At 33.9% G+C, this 16230-nt stretch overlaps 1 protein-coding gene across 10 annotated transcripts in view; it reads left to right on the top strand.

Annotated features, from left to right (window-relative positions):
- Positions 1 to 16230, top strand: part of MEF2A (myocyte enhancer factor 2A) — a 164948-nt gene that overhangs the window by 61826 nt on the left and 86892 nt on the right. For all 10 annotated transcript variants that reach the window (XM_040642702.1, XM_040642706.1, XM_040642703.1 and 7 more), the window contains one exon: positions 7993 to 8183. In XM_040642702.1, coding sequence (XP_040498636.1) covers positions 8130 to 8183 — 54 coding nt within the window. In that variant the 5' untranslated portion in view covers positions 7993 to 8129. The remainder of the gene's footprint in view (positions 1 to 7992; positions 8184 to 16230) is intronic.

The following is a 16230-nucleotide window of genomic DNA, read 5'->3' as shown; positions in this document are numbered from 1 at the left end:
TTTTATTATGTTGAAGTAGTTTCCTTTTATTTCTGGTTGATTGTTTTTATCATAAAAGAATATTATTATATTTTGTCAGATGCTGTTTTTGCATCAATTTGGAGGGTCATGTGGTTTTTCCCCTTCATTTTCTTAATGTGGTGTATCACATTGATTAATTTTAGTATGTTGAATCATCCTTGCATTCCAGGAGTAAATCCCACTTTGTTATGGTGTATCATCCTTTTAACATGCCATTGGATTTGGTTTGCTAATATTTTCTTCAGTATTTTTGCATCAGTCTTCATAAACGCTATTAATCTATAGTTTTCTTTTATTGTCATGTCTGACATTGATACAAAGTAAAGCTAATCTTGTAGAGTAAGTTAGGATGTGTTCATTTCCCTTCAGTTTTTGGGACAAGTTTGAGAAAGACTGGTGGTAGCTCTTTAAATATTTGAAAGAACTCCCAGTGAAGCCATCACGTTGAGTATTTTTCTTTGTCAAGAGGTTTTTGATTATAAATCAGTCTCCTTACTAGGATCTATTTAGCTTTTCTGTTTCTTTTTGATTCAGTGGTGGTACGTTTTGTGTTTCTAGGAATTTATCAATTTTATCTAAATTATCCATTTTGTTGGCATTACTGTTATTCATCATAGTCTCTTAGAATCATATTTATTTCTGAAATTGGTAGTAATGATCCCACTTTCATTTCTGATTTTAATTATTTGAGTCTTGCTTTCTCTTAGTCTGTCTAGCTAAAAGTCATTTTTTTTTTAACCTTTTTGAAAATCAACTTTTGGTTTTATTATGGCTTTTTTTCTCTTGTTTTTCTATTCTCTATTTATCTTTGTTCTAATCTTTATTATTTCTTTCCTTCTGTTAGAAAATCACACCATCTCAATTACTATCACTTTATAATAAGTCTGTTAAATGATTGTGTGTGTCTTTTAGCTCTATCATCCTACAAGATAGTTTTGACTGTTCTTTATATTTGCAAATGGATTTTAAAATAATTTTGTTAGTTTCTGCATATGATAAAAGGAAACCTGCTGGTATTTTGATTAGGATTGCATTGAATCTCTAGATTAATTTGGGGAGAATTGACATCTTTATGACATTGAAACTACTCAGAATCTGCAAAGATGGATTTTTCTATTAGTATATTTTAAATTTCAGGATCAAGACGCTTTTTGTTTTCTGTGTTTTGTTTTAGGTAACTGAAATAATAGCATCTTTTATTTTATTTAACTTTTTGCCAGTGGGAGTGCTTCAGTATCAAGAAAATTTTGACTTTGATGGAAAGAAAAGAGGAATTGCTGCAGCCAAGACCTAAGTAGGAAAGAAGGCAGTGTATAGTGGAACACATGCTGATGGGTTGATAGTTGTGATGGCAGGAATTTGAGGAGCTTCTCTTCTGATTACTATTTTTTCCATCAGTAGAATAGGTAGCAAAGTCACCAGCTGAAAGTGAGGATGAGTGGTGAGTGTTGGAGATGTGAGGGGAGAGAATATGGCATAAAATAATCAACCAGGCAATTGGGAAATGGAAAATGCTAAACTTGAAGACAGATTAATTAGCCTGGTTAGCATAGTTGTTTATTCTCAGCCATATTCAGCTACATGGGAGCAAGCAGGTAGTCAGAAGTGGGGTTTTTCCCAGGAAATGAGTGGAGGGAGGAGGGAGAGCAAGAGCCAAGGGAGTGAGGGTATATGAAAATTTAATTGGATAAAGAGAGACAAACTGGGTGAGGGACAGTGAAAAGGTGGTAGGTGTCATTAAATTGTAGGACTTAATGGGATCTAAAGAGTGTTATAATTATGTTAATTAGAGTGTTTGAGCTGGAAATATGGGTAGTAGTGGTTAAAGAGTTAAACCTGCCAGTTTAGTTTGATATAATTTACTTTTAGATTTTTGTTGGTTATTTGCATTAATCTTCTTGAGATAAATATAGGACATATTATAAAAAACAAGTTCATATTTTTAAATATAAGACCTTTGGGGCCAGATATGTTTTTGATTTCTTTTTTTTCCTTCCGGTATTACTTTTTTCCAGGGACTTGCTAGTTTTATTATTCCCTCCAAAGAACTAACTTTTGGTTAGTTAATCTCTGTTGTACGTTTTCCGTTTCATTACTTTATTCTCTTTTATTTCTTCATTTGTACTGTCTCAGGTTTAATTTATTCTTTTTATAACCCTTTCAGATGGTTGCTTAGAAGATTGGTTTTTGTCCTGTCCTCCATATACCTATTTTAAAGCTATAAATTTACCTCTTATGCATGTTGTTAGCTGCATCCCATAAATTTTGATATGATGTAATTTTAATAGTGTTCCATTCAAAGTCTTTTCTAATTTTGACTGTGATTTCTTCTTTGACCCCTGGGTTAATCAGAAGTTTATTGCTTAATTTCACAATGTAAGCATTTTCTAATTATATTGTTATTAATTCATAGCTTAATTCACTGGAGGTCAGAGAAACATGTCTGTCCTTTGAAATTTGTTAGCAGTGTATGATCTAGCATGTGGTAACTTTTGGCAAACATTTTTATGCACTTACGAAGAATGTATTTTCTGCTCTTGTTAGGTGTAGTGTTCTGTATGTCAGGCTGTTAATTGTAAAGTTCAAATCTTTTTCTGTTTCTTCTGGACTATTCCTTGTTTTGGTGTCCTTGTTCCATTAGTTAATGAGAAAGCTGTGTTAAAATCAACTTGCTGGGGCGCCTGGGTGGCACAGCGGTTAAGCGTCTGCCTTCGGCTCAGGGCGTGATCCCGGCGTTATGGGATCGAGCCCCACATCAGGCTCCTCCGCTATGAGCCTGCTTCTTCCTCTCCCACTCCCCCTGCTTGTGTTCCGTCTCTAGCTGGCTGTCTCTGTCAAATAAATAAATAAAATCTTTAAAAAAAAAAAAAAAATCAACTTGCTAGAATTGTGGTCTTCACTTACTTCCCTTGGTACTGGCTGAAGTTTATTTGGAAAAAGTATGTTTTTGGGGCACCTGGGTGGCTCAGTCGGTTAAGTGTCCGACTCTTGATTTCTGCTCGGGTCATCATCTCAGGGTTGTGAGATTGAGCCCCATGTCGAGCTCTGTGCTCAGCGGGGTTTGCTTGAGATTCTCTCTGCCTCCGCCTTCTCCCCACCCTGCTCTCTCTCTCAAATAAATAAATTAAAACTTTGAAAAAAGTATGTTCTTACATCTGCAGAATTCAATACAATATTTTAACAAACTGATGTGTGGGAAAAGTCACAAATTAAATTTCAAATCAATTTGTAGAACATTAGAATCACCTGTAGACATTTTTGAAGCATGTGCTGTTAACAGAGGGAATGTGGGTCTCTGTTGCTGCTGGCCGTAAGAAAGAGGTTACCATATTATAAGCCTTTGAGCTGTTATCAGCCGTATGTGTTTGTCTTGAATAAGTTTCTAATTGCCTTTTGTATTTGGCCCTTAATTTTGTTTAGATTTGTAGAAAGCACAAAAAGTGTTCAACACAGAAAGTGTTTAATCATGGAGAAAGAAACAAAGCCAGTGAGAAAGTTACTGCATATGAAGTCATGTAGTATTTTATATCCCAACCATGATACTTTTCTATTATAAATGGACATTCGCTGTATTTCAGTTAAGTTTTTTAAAATGATTGGGGATTATGAGTTTATATGTAACATAATTTTTGCTATTTAAAATAATGGAAAATAAGGTCCTACTTAGGGTTTTGCACAGAATATCTGATTTTCAGGAACAGATTCCTAACTTTAAGTGTTATTAGGTGTATTCAGATTTAGAATTGCTAGATCTTTCTGGTGAATTGAACTTTTACTGTAATGAAGTGTCCTGCTGTACCTCTATCCATGTATTTATCTCATGCATTAAAATGTACTGTGATAAAGTATAGCTACACAACTTTCTTTTGATTTGTGTTCTACACAGTATATTGTTCTCCATGTTACTTTCATTCTTTCTGTATACTCATATTTAAGATGTACTTCTGTAATCATCAAATTGGTTTTTTTAAAAATACAATTTGGGTTATTAATTCATTATTCCCCCTCCATTAGCTTGTACTTACTATGTACTTTTACTATTCTTACATGCATCTCTGACTTAATTGAAGTCCGAAAAGTAAAAAAGTACTTTTTCTATTTCCCATTAAATGAAAGGGTTTTAGAACACTTTAACTTCATTTACTACTGTATTATACTGTTGTTGTTATGCAATGTAGTATTTTAAATTCTATAATGTATTGTTATTTTATTTAGTCAGTATTCACTTAGAGTTACATTGTTCTTATTTATTTATGTGCTTGCTTACTTACTTTTTGGTGCAGTATCCAAGCTGTGTGTAGGATCCTTTTTTCTTTCTACTTGGAGAAGTCCTTTCAGTGTTTTTGGTGTTAAATTCTTTGTTTCTATTTGACTACAAATGTCTGTTTTGCCTTTTTTTTTTTTTTTTCTTTTTCCTGAAGAGTATTACTTGCCAGATACAGAATCTTAGTTTGGCATTTCTCCCACTCTTGGCACTTTGAGGATATCATTTCATTGTCTTCTGACTTTCATTACTTACGTGAAAAAGTCAACTATAAATCTTACTATTTTTAAAGTTAATCTTTCTTTTTTTGACTACTTTTAAGATCTATCTGTGGCTGTCTATGTCTCTGTGGCAGTCTCTCTCTTTCCCTCTATCCCCCCTCTTTACTTTGATATGCTTTAGGTTGTGGTTTTCTTTGTATTTGTTTTGCTTGGGAGTTTGTAGATCTTGAATCTGTGGCTTGATGTCACTGGCAAGTTTTTAAAAAGTTTTTAACTGTGTATGTCTTGAAATCTTTCTCTCCTGCCTTTCGGGGACTCCAGTTACATGTAGTTTGGATCCATGTGTCATAATTTTTTCACACTGTTTTCTGTATTTCCCCATTTGTGTCTTTTGGTGCGTCAGTGTAAGTATTTTCTTCTTTCCTATCTTCTGGGTCATTGATTCTTTCTTTGTTGTGTTCTAACCTATTGTTAAACTCATCAATTTTTTATTTTCTGTTTTCAAAATTGTATTTTTTAATTCTGTGTTTTCCATACCTTTAGCATTGTCTGCTAGTAGTCTTTGTTTATTAATTCTTTGAACACATTAACTTATTTTAAAGTTCTTTTCTGATAACACGATTACCTGGATCTACTATGGTTCCGATTGTATTACCATTTTAAAATCTTAGTTTTCCGTCAGGTCTTGACTGGTTATTTTTTATTTTTAGGCATTTTGTATAAAAATGATAAGATCATTTGAATTTCTAGATGATGTTATCTTTTGCTGGTAAGATTTACTTTTGCTAAAATCTTTTCAGAAGTTTTTACTGGTATGCAGCAAGGTTAATGACACTAGATAGCCCAGATTATCTTAACCTAATCAGGGATTGAGATGATCTGAAGATATACTTTCCTTCTTGTTGGCCTGGTCTATTTCTAGTTTACCTTTGTACCTAGGATATAGTCCTTTGGATTCCCTCCCGATTCTTGGTGTGTTTACTGGTTCTATTCTTTGGCAGGCCTTGAATCTATTTTTGTGTCCTACCCATAGATCTTTTGAAAGCTCTGCTTAGCTTCTCAGACTCTCAGCCAATGCTTTTTTTTTTAATATATATATTTTAAAATCTTATTTATTTGAGAGAGAGTGGGAGAGAGAGAGAGAACTTGAGTGGGTGGAGGGGCAGATGGAGGGGAAGAGGGAGAAGTGGACTCCCTGCAGAGCGGGAAACGTGAGGTGGGGCTCAGCCAATATTTTAAGAATCTACTTACTGATGACTAGGGGGAAAATTAGTCTGAAGTGTGGTCTCACCTGTTTCTTCCAGATCTCAGTCCTTCAATTCTGTCTTGAAAGTTCTCCAGTGGTTTTGAATAGATTACTTTTCTTGTTGTTTTCTCATTCTTAGAAGAAGGTTGGTTTGGGGCTCCTGGGTGGCTCAGTCAGTTAAGCATCTAACTCTTGTTTTTGGCTCAGGTTGTAATCTCATTGGTTGTGGGATTGAGCACCCTGTCAGGCTCTGTGCTCAGTTTGGAGTCTGCTTGAAGATTCGCTCCTGCTCTCCCTCCCCCCACTTGTGCTCGCTTGTGCTCTTTCACCCTGTCTCTAAAATAAATAAATAAATAAATCTTAAAAAAAGAAAAAAGAAGGTTGAAGTAACCTACTAAACCATTGTCAAAAGCAAAATGCTCAGATATGGTCTAGCATTCAGAATTTTTCAGATTATAAAAGAGAATACCATACGTATACCCTATAGGCATTAGTATTGAAATATATGAATATTTATCTTGCCTACTACAGTGCAAGTTTTTATAATGGGAATTGAATGCAATGTGATCTATTAGGGAACATGATTTGAATAAGCTGACTTCTGTTGGTTTATATTGCAGTCTCATTCTGCAGCGCAGCTGTTTGTTTGATTGGTTCCCACCAGTTGACTTGCCATCCTACAGTTTGTCTAATGTTTCCTGCTTCCATGCACATGCTATTCTCTCTGCCTAGAATGTACACCGTCATACTCAGCTTTGGGTATGAGGTATATTCCTAAGGAAGCCTTCCCTAACTTATGAATTTAGGTCAGATAAATGAACTTCCTAATTTTAATTTGTACAGACTCATTTGTATTATAGTTTGATTAATGTCTGTTTTCCCCTACTAAACTATGAATGGTATGAGGACAGAAATCATCCCCCACCTTTTTTTGAACATTTTACCCTTTGTGCCTAGTTCAGTGTTCAGAAGTATATTTTTTGCAAGTAGTTATCAATTAATAGGTTAATTGTTAATAGCTGTTCAGTTAATGTTTGTATGAATAAAGAAATGAAAGAATAGAGGGAAGATATGTAAGAAATGCCATGCTTATAGTAATGATGGTAGTGATAAGAATTGAAAAACTCACTGCTTTTGAGCAAAAGCCAGATTTAATCAAACATGGATTTGCATAGTACTTTTTAAGTTTATGGCTATACGTGCACAATATTAAAAATACTTGATAAAAGTCCCCTGAGAATTTATTATTATGTTTTAGTATTTGTCTTCCATTCCCTTGTAAATATTTTATTATAGGTTTTGAAAACACTAGGTCTTTGATACAACAGTCATTCAGAACATGACAATTATATCATTGCCAGTCATTGAATTACAGAGATAAATAGAATAAAAAAATCCTGTTCTTAAAGTATTAACAGTCTCAGAGGAAAATGGATTTAGAATTTTTTATACATATAGCCACAAAATTTAAGGTGTTATGGTTTACTCTATCAGGGGGAAGTCAATCTTGATTGATAAGGAAGATTTTATTAAATGTCTAAAAGGAACAGTATTTCATTTAAGTGGACGTTGTTATGAAATCATATGGTGCCTTTGTGGATTGACAGTAATTTTGGTGGTGGCTAGGGCGGTTTGCAGGAATAGTTTGTAAAGGCAGATCGGGGCTACCCAGATTATTAGTTCATCTTTTGACATGGAGGGCATCAGAAGCTTTCAAGGATACTCTATAATATTAAAGAGGAGAAGTTCTGGAGCTAGAGTCCCTGAGTTCATATTCCAAGCTCTGCCCTTTACTGTGTGAGTTACCTTGGACATATTATTTAGCATCTCTCTGCCTCAGTATCCTTATTTATGAAATGGAGATGATAATTATAACCAAAGTGATCGCAGTTTGGATTGAATGAGTTAAGATATATCAGGTACATAGAAAAGTGCTTGGCACATAGAAAAATCCCAATAAGCATTGGCTCTTGTTGTTGCTATTATTATATGCATTGAGAAAAACTCAAAGGTTGTAATTGCACTCTTTCAGCCAGACCTAGAGGCACAAAAAGATTCAAGAGATATTTTAAGGGTAAAGTTAACAAAGCTTCAACTTAACTACCAATTTTATATAACCAGGAATTTCAACTAATAAGGCTGCCTGTGTGCAGCATAGAAGCAGGTTTGAAATTTGTATAACATCTTCATGATTTGCAAACTTATAGAACTTAAATTTTCTAATTTGTGTTTTCTTTTAGATCTTGTAGAAAATTTCAGCTGTAGCCCTTGGACTAGAAGCTGAAATAATAGAAGCTGTGTACGATGCATTAGGGTATTGAAGAAAATTAATTTTGAATTCAATATTTGGAATATAAGGAAGGAAAGGTGACTGAAAATGGGGCGGAAGAAAATTCAAATCACACGCATAATGGATGAAAGGAACCGACAGGTAAATGAAAATTTTAACTTACTTATTTTGGTGTAAATATATATTTTTAGAAGAGGAGCATAGGATAGAATGGTTGAATTTTTCTTAAATTTAATTTCAAGTCTAAATTTTTTTTTCAAACTAAATAAAAAATTTTAACAAACACTTGTCATCGTGTGGTTTAAAGAAACTTTTTTTCTTATTATGGAAATCATAGATGTTAATTATAGAAAACATAGGGGAAAAGATCACTATAGTCCCACTACTACTGTCCATTGTGTCAATTTATCATAATATACTTAGTCTTCTGTTCATTTGATTATGTTTGTTAGTTTTTAATATTTTAATTATTCTTGTAAATTATCACCTCTGTTTTCATAATTAGATAGTACCTAAGTTAACTACAGTCATCAGTGAATGTGTTTTAGTCACTTAAATTTTCCTGTTAACCAACAAATAATGAGAATTTTTTTTATAACTCATATTATCACAAGTACTCCTAGAACATTGACGTATTGATCTCAGTTTTAATTGATAAAATATATTGAACTTAATTTTCAACACCAATGTCAATAAACCCTTACAAATTCAAGATAATTATAATACTGATATTTGAAGACCAGGAGTTTTAAGAGTTTAGAGCAGGGATTGGCAAACTGTGGTCCATGGGCAGGCTGGCTGTTTTTATAAATAAAACATTGTTAGAGTACTGCCATGTGCATTTGTTTACATATTGTCTGTGGCTGATTTCACATTATAACAGCATAATTGAGTAGTTGTCCTGGACACTGTATAGCCCATAGGCCTAAAATCTTTTTTCTTTGGCCCTTTAAGAAAAAGTTTGCCAAGCCCTTGGTTTAAAGGAAAGAAGGAAAAATAGTTTCATAGAATATCGTAAATAAAGTAGTAGTCACAGCATATGCAGGAGGGGGAGATGCTGTTTCTGGAAAGTTTGCCTTTCAGGAGAAATTTCCAGAAAAGATGGTTTCTGGAAGCTTACCAGGAATAGAACAGTAATAAAAGATATATTCTGCAGAGTCTGTGTAGTAATTCACCTGGTAATATGGGTATAATTAGAGACAAAACTCAGCTGAGTAGCTGGTAGAGAAGTTAGTGGAAGTGATTGGAGTTGTCAGTGGACCTAAATGAAGAGAATTCTTGTTTCATCTCATGAAAATTCTTTAGCTAAAGTGTGAGGCTCACACAGTATGATGCTTTATGAAGGTTGATAAAATAAGGGAGAGTGATAAAATAACCATTCCATCATTCCAAAGGAATTATTCTAAGCAAGGTTGCAAGTAAATGTCCCTTCATAAATCTGAGGACTGTGACAGGTAGGGGAGGCATGGGGGACCTGCTTCGTGAATGCATGCAATATAAATGTAAAATAGGGTTTATTAAGGGAATAACATAAAAGCAGAGAACTGGCAAAGCATATAACATTCCCTGAACTCTCATTATTCCATAGAGAGTCATGTTTAAATTCAGCATAGATACACTGGATCTGCCAGTGGAAAAGACCCCACATGTTAAGAGAGAAAAACGAACTAGGAATATGTAAGTGACTGTGTAATGGAACTTTTTAAGTTAAGGAAATGATCTTATTTAAAGATGGAGCCTGCCACTATAACTTAGAAACTAGAATTAGCCTGTTGATATGTTGAATTTACCTAAGTCATCTTCTTACCAAGCTGCCAGATGGGGCAAGGGTGTCTGAATTTCTTCTCAGATGATTTTGGCAAAGAATGCAGAAAAGATACAGAAGAGGCAATGCATTTTTCAGGTTTGAGGCACAGACATAATTTGTCATTTTGAATTTGTGGATTCTGAGTCAAAAGTTTCATTATTCTTGCATTAAAATGGGAAAAAAAGGTTTCTCTGCAGAAGAGAATTTATGTCATTTATTCATCCAAATTTGAATACTTACTATATCAGAGAGAGACTGTGTTAAGTACTGGAAACTCATTAAAAACATATAGCCTACAGAAGAGATTTAACTATATGGCAGATAGACGGTAAGCTTAGGTGATGGGGGAGTTTATGGAAGGAGCTACTGACCTCTGGTTGGGGTAGTTTAGGGAGCAATACTGAAGGAGGTGATAGCAAATAGAATTTTTAATAATTGGATTTTTTGAGCTACTAAGATAAAAATCACACTTCAAGTCATTAGAACAGTGAATGAAAAATCTTGGGGGGGTGACACTATCATGCACTTAAGAGTTGCTTCACCTCACTTCACTTCTACTTGGAAGCTTTCACTTGACTTCACTTGGGAGTTTCTGGTGAAACCTTGTGTTTGTCCTTCTTGGCGTAATGCATTTCCATTTAAAAAGTACATTTTGTATTAAAGTATAACATAAAGAAAAGCACACAAATTCTAAGTGTGGCTAAGTGAATTATTGCAAAAAGTACATGGCCATGTAGCCAGCATATCCCAGGGTACCACCCCGGAAACCCTCTGTCCTGTCTCCCAGACATTATCTCCGTGCCCCAGGGAAGGAAGGTCATTAACTGAACTTCTGACACATAGATTAATTACCCCTGTTGTTGAATTTATGTGAACAGCATGTGTTCCTTTGGGCAACATTATGTTTGTGAAATTAATGTTACTGTTGCCTGTGGGTATATATGTAGATATATTTGGTACATTTTCATTGATGTATAATATTCCATTGTGTGGATAGAACACAATGCATATACTTATTTTTTCTGTTGTAAATAGACTTTTGGGTTGTTTTCTACTTGAGACTATTATAGAGTGCTGTTTTGAATACTCTTGTATGTGTCTTTGGTACACATGAACACTTGGGTATAAACTGAGGTATACGGTTGCTAAGTCAAAGAGTATGCCTGTGATCAGCTTTAATTGCAATAGAGTTTTCTAAAGTGGTTGTACTAATTTATAATTTACACTCTGCTAACAGTGTGTGAAAGTTCCAGCTGCTGTAAATATTCACCAATACTAGTTTTTATCCCTTTCATTTTAGCTGTTCTGGTGGGTGAGCAAAAGTAACATTTTAATTTTAAGTTTCTGTGATGTTTGATGAAGTTGATCACCTTTTCATATTTTTATTGGCCATTTAGATACCTTCTTTTATGACTTACCTGTTTACTTCTTTTTCAGTTTTGTGGGCTGCCTGACTGCCTTTTTGTTATTAATTATTAGTGTACATTCTATATATAATATATTGTATTTTGTTCATTATGTGCATTACAAATAACTTCTATCATGGCTTGCCTTTTCATTTTTTTCAGTCTTTTTTTTTAATGTCCAGTTTACCTTCTTTTTTTTCTTTATGGCTAATGCTCTTGGTGTTGTGTTGAAGAAATATTTAAGTCCATAAAGATTATTTTTATGCTTTCTGTTGTTTTTTACCTTTCATGTTTTAGATCTGTTATCCATTTGGAATTTATTTTTTTGTATGGTTTTAGGTGTTGGGGTCAAGATTTGTTTTCATGATAAATATTCAGTTTACCCAGTACAGTTTGTTTTAAGAACAATCTTTCCTCCATTGCATGACGGGTTGCCTTTGCCATGAATCAAGTAATCATACACATGTGGGGCTGTTTCTGAACTATGTTTTGTTCCATCTATGTATTTTATATCTTTGCTCAGTTCTGCACTGTTTTAATTACTACAGCTTAATATTTGGTGGCAGAAATTCTCTACCATGATATTCTGCATGACTGAGTGGTTGTTCTTGCCGTTTTTCTTTCCAGATGAAACCAAGTGTCAATATTCACGAAGAAAACAGACAAAAAAACCTTACTGGAATTTAGGATTTTGTGTTTTTGTTTTTGTTTTCTATTAGATGTATGGCTTGATTTAGGGAGAACTGAAATCTTAAAATATTAAGTCTTGTTATCCATAAATATAGTTATCTTACATTTGGTTTTTGTTAATTCTTTCCATAATGTTTGATGGTTTTCAATGTACAGATCTTACAAATTTCTTATTTTGTTTATTTTTAGGTATTGGATTTTTTTTAGTGTCATTGTTTTTTCCCAGATTTTATTTTCTATATGGTGGTTGTTAAGTTTATAAAAGTATAGTTACTTTTTTTAATGTTGACTTAGTGTCTAGCAATCTTGCAAAATTCACTTTCAAAATTCACTGATTTCTAATAGTTTATATGTGATTATTTTGGATTTCCTATGTAAACAGTCATGTTGTCTGTGAACAGTGACTTACTGTTTTTGAAATCCTTTAACTTTTACATTATCTTGTTTCATTGTATTCGCTAGGACCTCCAGTATAATGTTAAATAAAAGTGGAGGCAGTGGGCATCCTTTGTCTCATTCTTAACTTTAGGAAAAAAATTCGATAATTGATCATTAATTATATTTATTGAGAATTTTTTAAAAAGATCCTCTTTATCAGAATAGAAAAGTTTTCTGCTATTTCTAATGCCACTATTTCTTATCCTGAATCAGTATCGAATTATCAAATGGTTTTTCTGAGTTTATGTAGATGATTCTGTGGTATTTTTCTCTCCTTTTTTCTTTCATGTGGTATCCTATATTGGTTGATTTTCAAATGTTACAGCACCATTCTTGAAATACACCTTATTTGTGATGTGTTAATCTTTTTATATATATCACTTGATTTGCTCATATTCCATTTTTGATTTTTGCAAGTATGTGTGTGTGAGATTAGTCTAATTTTTTTTTCTTGCAATGTCATTGTTAGGTTCTGACAAGTTATGCTGACCTTATAAAACAAGTTTGGGAAGTGTTGTTTCTTGTTCTCTGGAAAAGTTTGTGTAATAGTAGTATATTTCTTCTTTAAATACTTGGAAAACTTTACCAGTTTACCTTGTGAGAGTTTTTTAAAGTAAATATTTAATTTCTGTAATAGAGAAAGAGTGATTCATATTTTTCTATTTTTTCTGTCAATTGGTAAATTACTGGAGTTCATTGTGCATATGCTCTTTCTTTATATTGCTCATACGCTTTTATATCTTATCTTGCATTCCTTATATTGTTACTTTGTGTCTTTTTTTTCTTCAGTCTTGCTGAGAGTGTGTCAGTTTTTTTGTTTTTGTTTTTTTAAGGATTTTATTTATTTATTTGACAGAAAGACAACCAGAGAGAGAGGGAACACAAGCAGGGGGAGTGGGAGAGGAAGAAGCAGGCTCCCAGTGGAGCAGGGAGCCCGATGCGGGGCTTGATCCCAGGACTATGGGATCATGCCCTGAGCTGAAGGCAGGCGCTCAAATGACTGAGCCACCCAGGCGCCTGAGAGTGTGTCAGTTTTATTAACCCTTTCTAAGAATGAACTTTTTAGTTTGTTAAAGTATTTTTAACATACAGTTGTTTTAAATGTCATTTATTTCTGTCTTTTTTTCTCGTCTTGGACAGTGGGTTTTTTTTTACATTAGTCATTGACTTTTCAGCCTTTCTCTTTTTCCTAACAAATCCTAGAGAACTATGTTTTCCTCTGTAAGCACTGATAGAACTGTGTCTCACATATTGTAATAATGAAGATTTTTCATCTTCATTATTATTCTGCCGAAAGTATTTTCAGATTTATACTGGGATTTCTTTTTTAATACATGAGTTATTTGAAAATGTATTGCAAAATCTCTAAGAAATTAGAGATTTTTAAGCTGTCTTTTTGTTCCTAATTTTTAGCTTGATTCCTCTGTGTTCAGAGATTGTGCTCCAAATGATTGAGGTTGTTTGAAATGTGTTGAGGCTTGCTTTAGGACCCAGGCTTTTTGGTCAGTTTTGGTAAGTGTTTTATTTGTACTTGAAAGACCGTGTTATTTTTTTTTGGTTACTATGGTATGCATATGTGAGGAGCAGGGACAGGGAAGAGAAAATTCGATTAGATATCTTAATTGTGTTTTTCAGGCCTTCAGAAGGACTGTACCTTTCTGATTATTTGGCTGCTTGTTCTGTCAACTACTGATTGATATTCTTGGACTGTGTTAACAGTCTTTGGCTAAGATTGTGGACATGTCTATTTCTCTTTTAGTTTCAGGTTTTACTTTATGCATTTGGGAGCTATCTTATGAGTTGAATGTAGATTTAAGCTCGCGGTATCTTCTTGATGGATTGACACCTTTAGCATTAGGAAATGTCCTTTTTTATTATAACTACTAATGTTTGCCTTCAGGCTCTTTGTTCTCTCTTAGTATACTTTATATTAGCTTTCATTTGCTTAGTATTTGCTTGTTATATCTTCTTGTATTCTCTTCAGTCTTCCATGATCCTTATATTTAGAGCATATCTCTTCTAAGACTTTAACTCTTTATCCCATCGTATAATCACAGTCTTTCTAAGAAGAGTATCTTGGGGTGCCAGGGTGGCTCGGTCAATTAAGCGGCTGACTCTTGAGTTTGGCTCAGGTCATGATTTCAGGGTCCTGGGATGGAGCCCCGCTTAGCAGGGAGTCTGCTAAAGGATTCTCTCTCTCTCCCTCTGCCTTTCGCTCCCCCTCTTGCTCTTTCTCTTTTTCAAATAAATAAATAAATCTTTTTTAAAAAAGAATATTTTAAATGTAATTGCAGATATATTTATATATATTTTAGGTTCCTTTTTCTTCCTCATTGGCCATCTTTTTGATTTACATTTTAAAAATTATTTATATTTTTCTCTTCTAGTAATTTCTTCATTGCATATTGTTTGCCTTTCTTTTAGTAGCTTGCCCTGGAAATTATAGCATATATTCTTGACTTACTACAAAATAACTGGTATAACACACATTACTTCTTTGCCTCTTCCCTAATTTTAGAACTGTACAGCATACGTGGCTCTATTTATGCTTCCTGCTTATTGCATTTTTGTTACTATGCATTTTAATGTGATAAATTAATTAAAACTCAAAGTTTATGCAGTCAATACACACACACACACATACACATACACACACACACACACATAAATACATGCTGATCCTTTTCATTGCTCTTTCTTCTTTTATGTTTCTATATGGGATTAGTTTCTTTCTTCCTAAAGAACTCCCTTTGTTATCTCTTTTAGCACATGTCTTCAATTATTTTTATCTGAATGTGTCTTTATTTCATCACTGTTTCAAAAAACTGCTTTATTGAGATTAAAATTTACATATCCTACAATTCACCCATTTAAAATGAAAATGTACGGTTTAGTGGGGGTTTTTTGTATACTCACAGAGTTGTGCAACCACCACTATTTTCTTCCTGAACATTTTTTAAAAGATTTTATTTATTTATTTGAGAGAGAGAGAAAGAGAGAGAAGGAGCGCGGCACATGAGAAGGGAGGAGCAGAGGGGGAGGGAAAGGGAGAAAGAATCTCAAGCAGACTCCGCACTGAGGGCAAGTCTCAATCCCAAGACCTGTGAGAGCGTGACCTGAGTGGAAATCAAGAGCCAGATGCTTAACTGACTGAGCCACCCAGGCGCCCCCTTCCAGAACATTTTTATCACCCCTAAAAGAAACCCCATATGCATTAGCAGTCACTCTCCATTCTCCTTCCTCCATATATGTCTAGCTGTAGGAAACCACTAACGTATTTTCTGTTTTTTCTATAAATTTGCTTATTCTGGATATTTCATATAAATCAAATCATATACTACGTGATCTTTTGTGACTGTCCTTTTTTGCTTAACATAGTGATTTTATGGTTCATCCATAAAACACTTGTTTTATGTTGTAGAGTGTGCTAGTACTTCATTCTTTATTGTGATTGAATAATATTCCATTGTATGAATATACTACATTTTGTTTATCAGTTGATGAACATTTGTTTCCACTTGCTATTATGAATAATGTGTATTCATGTACACATTTTTGTATAAACATATTTTCATTTTTCTTGGATATACTGAGATGTGGAATTGCTGGGTCACGTGGTAACTCTAACATTTAACATTTTGAGGAACTTCCAGACTGTCAAAGTTGTCTGTATCATTTTGCTTTCCGTCAGCAGGATATGAGGGTTCCAGTTTTCCCACACCCTTGCCAACACTTGTTATTGTTGCCTTTTTTTGTTTATAGTCATCCCAGTGGGCGTGAACTGGTATCTCATGGTTTTGATTTGCAGGTCTCTGATGACTGTGCTGAACACATTTTCATGTGTTTG

Source organism: Ursus maritimus, unplaced genomic scaffold, assembly GCF_017311325.1.
Source record: "Ursus maritimus isolate PB19 unplaced genomic scaffold, ASM1731132v1 scaffold_27, whole genome shotgun sequence".
Lineage (NCBI taxonomy): Eukaryota > Metazoa > Chordata > Mammalia > Carnivora > Ursidae > Ursus > Ursus maritimus.
The sequence above is the reverse complement of the archived record's forward strand: the minus strand, read 5'-3'. Positions and strand labels throughout refer to the sequence as shown.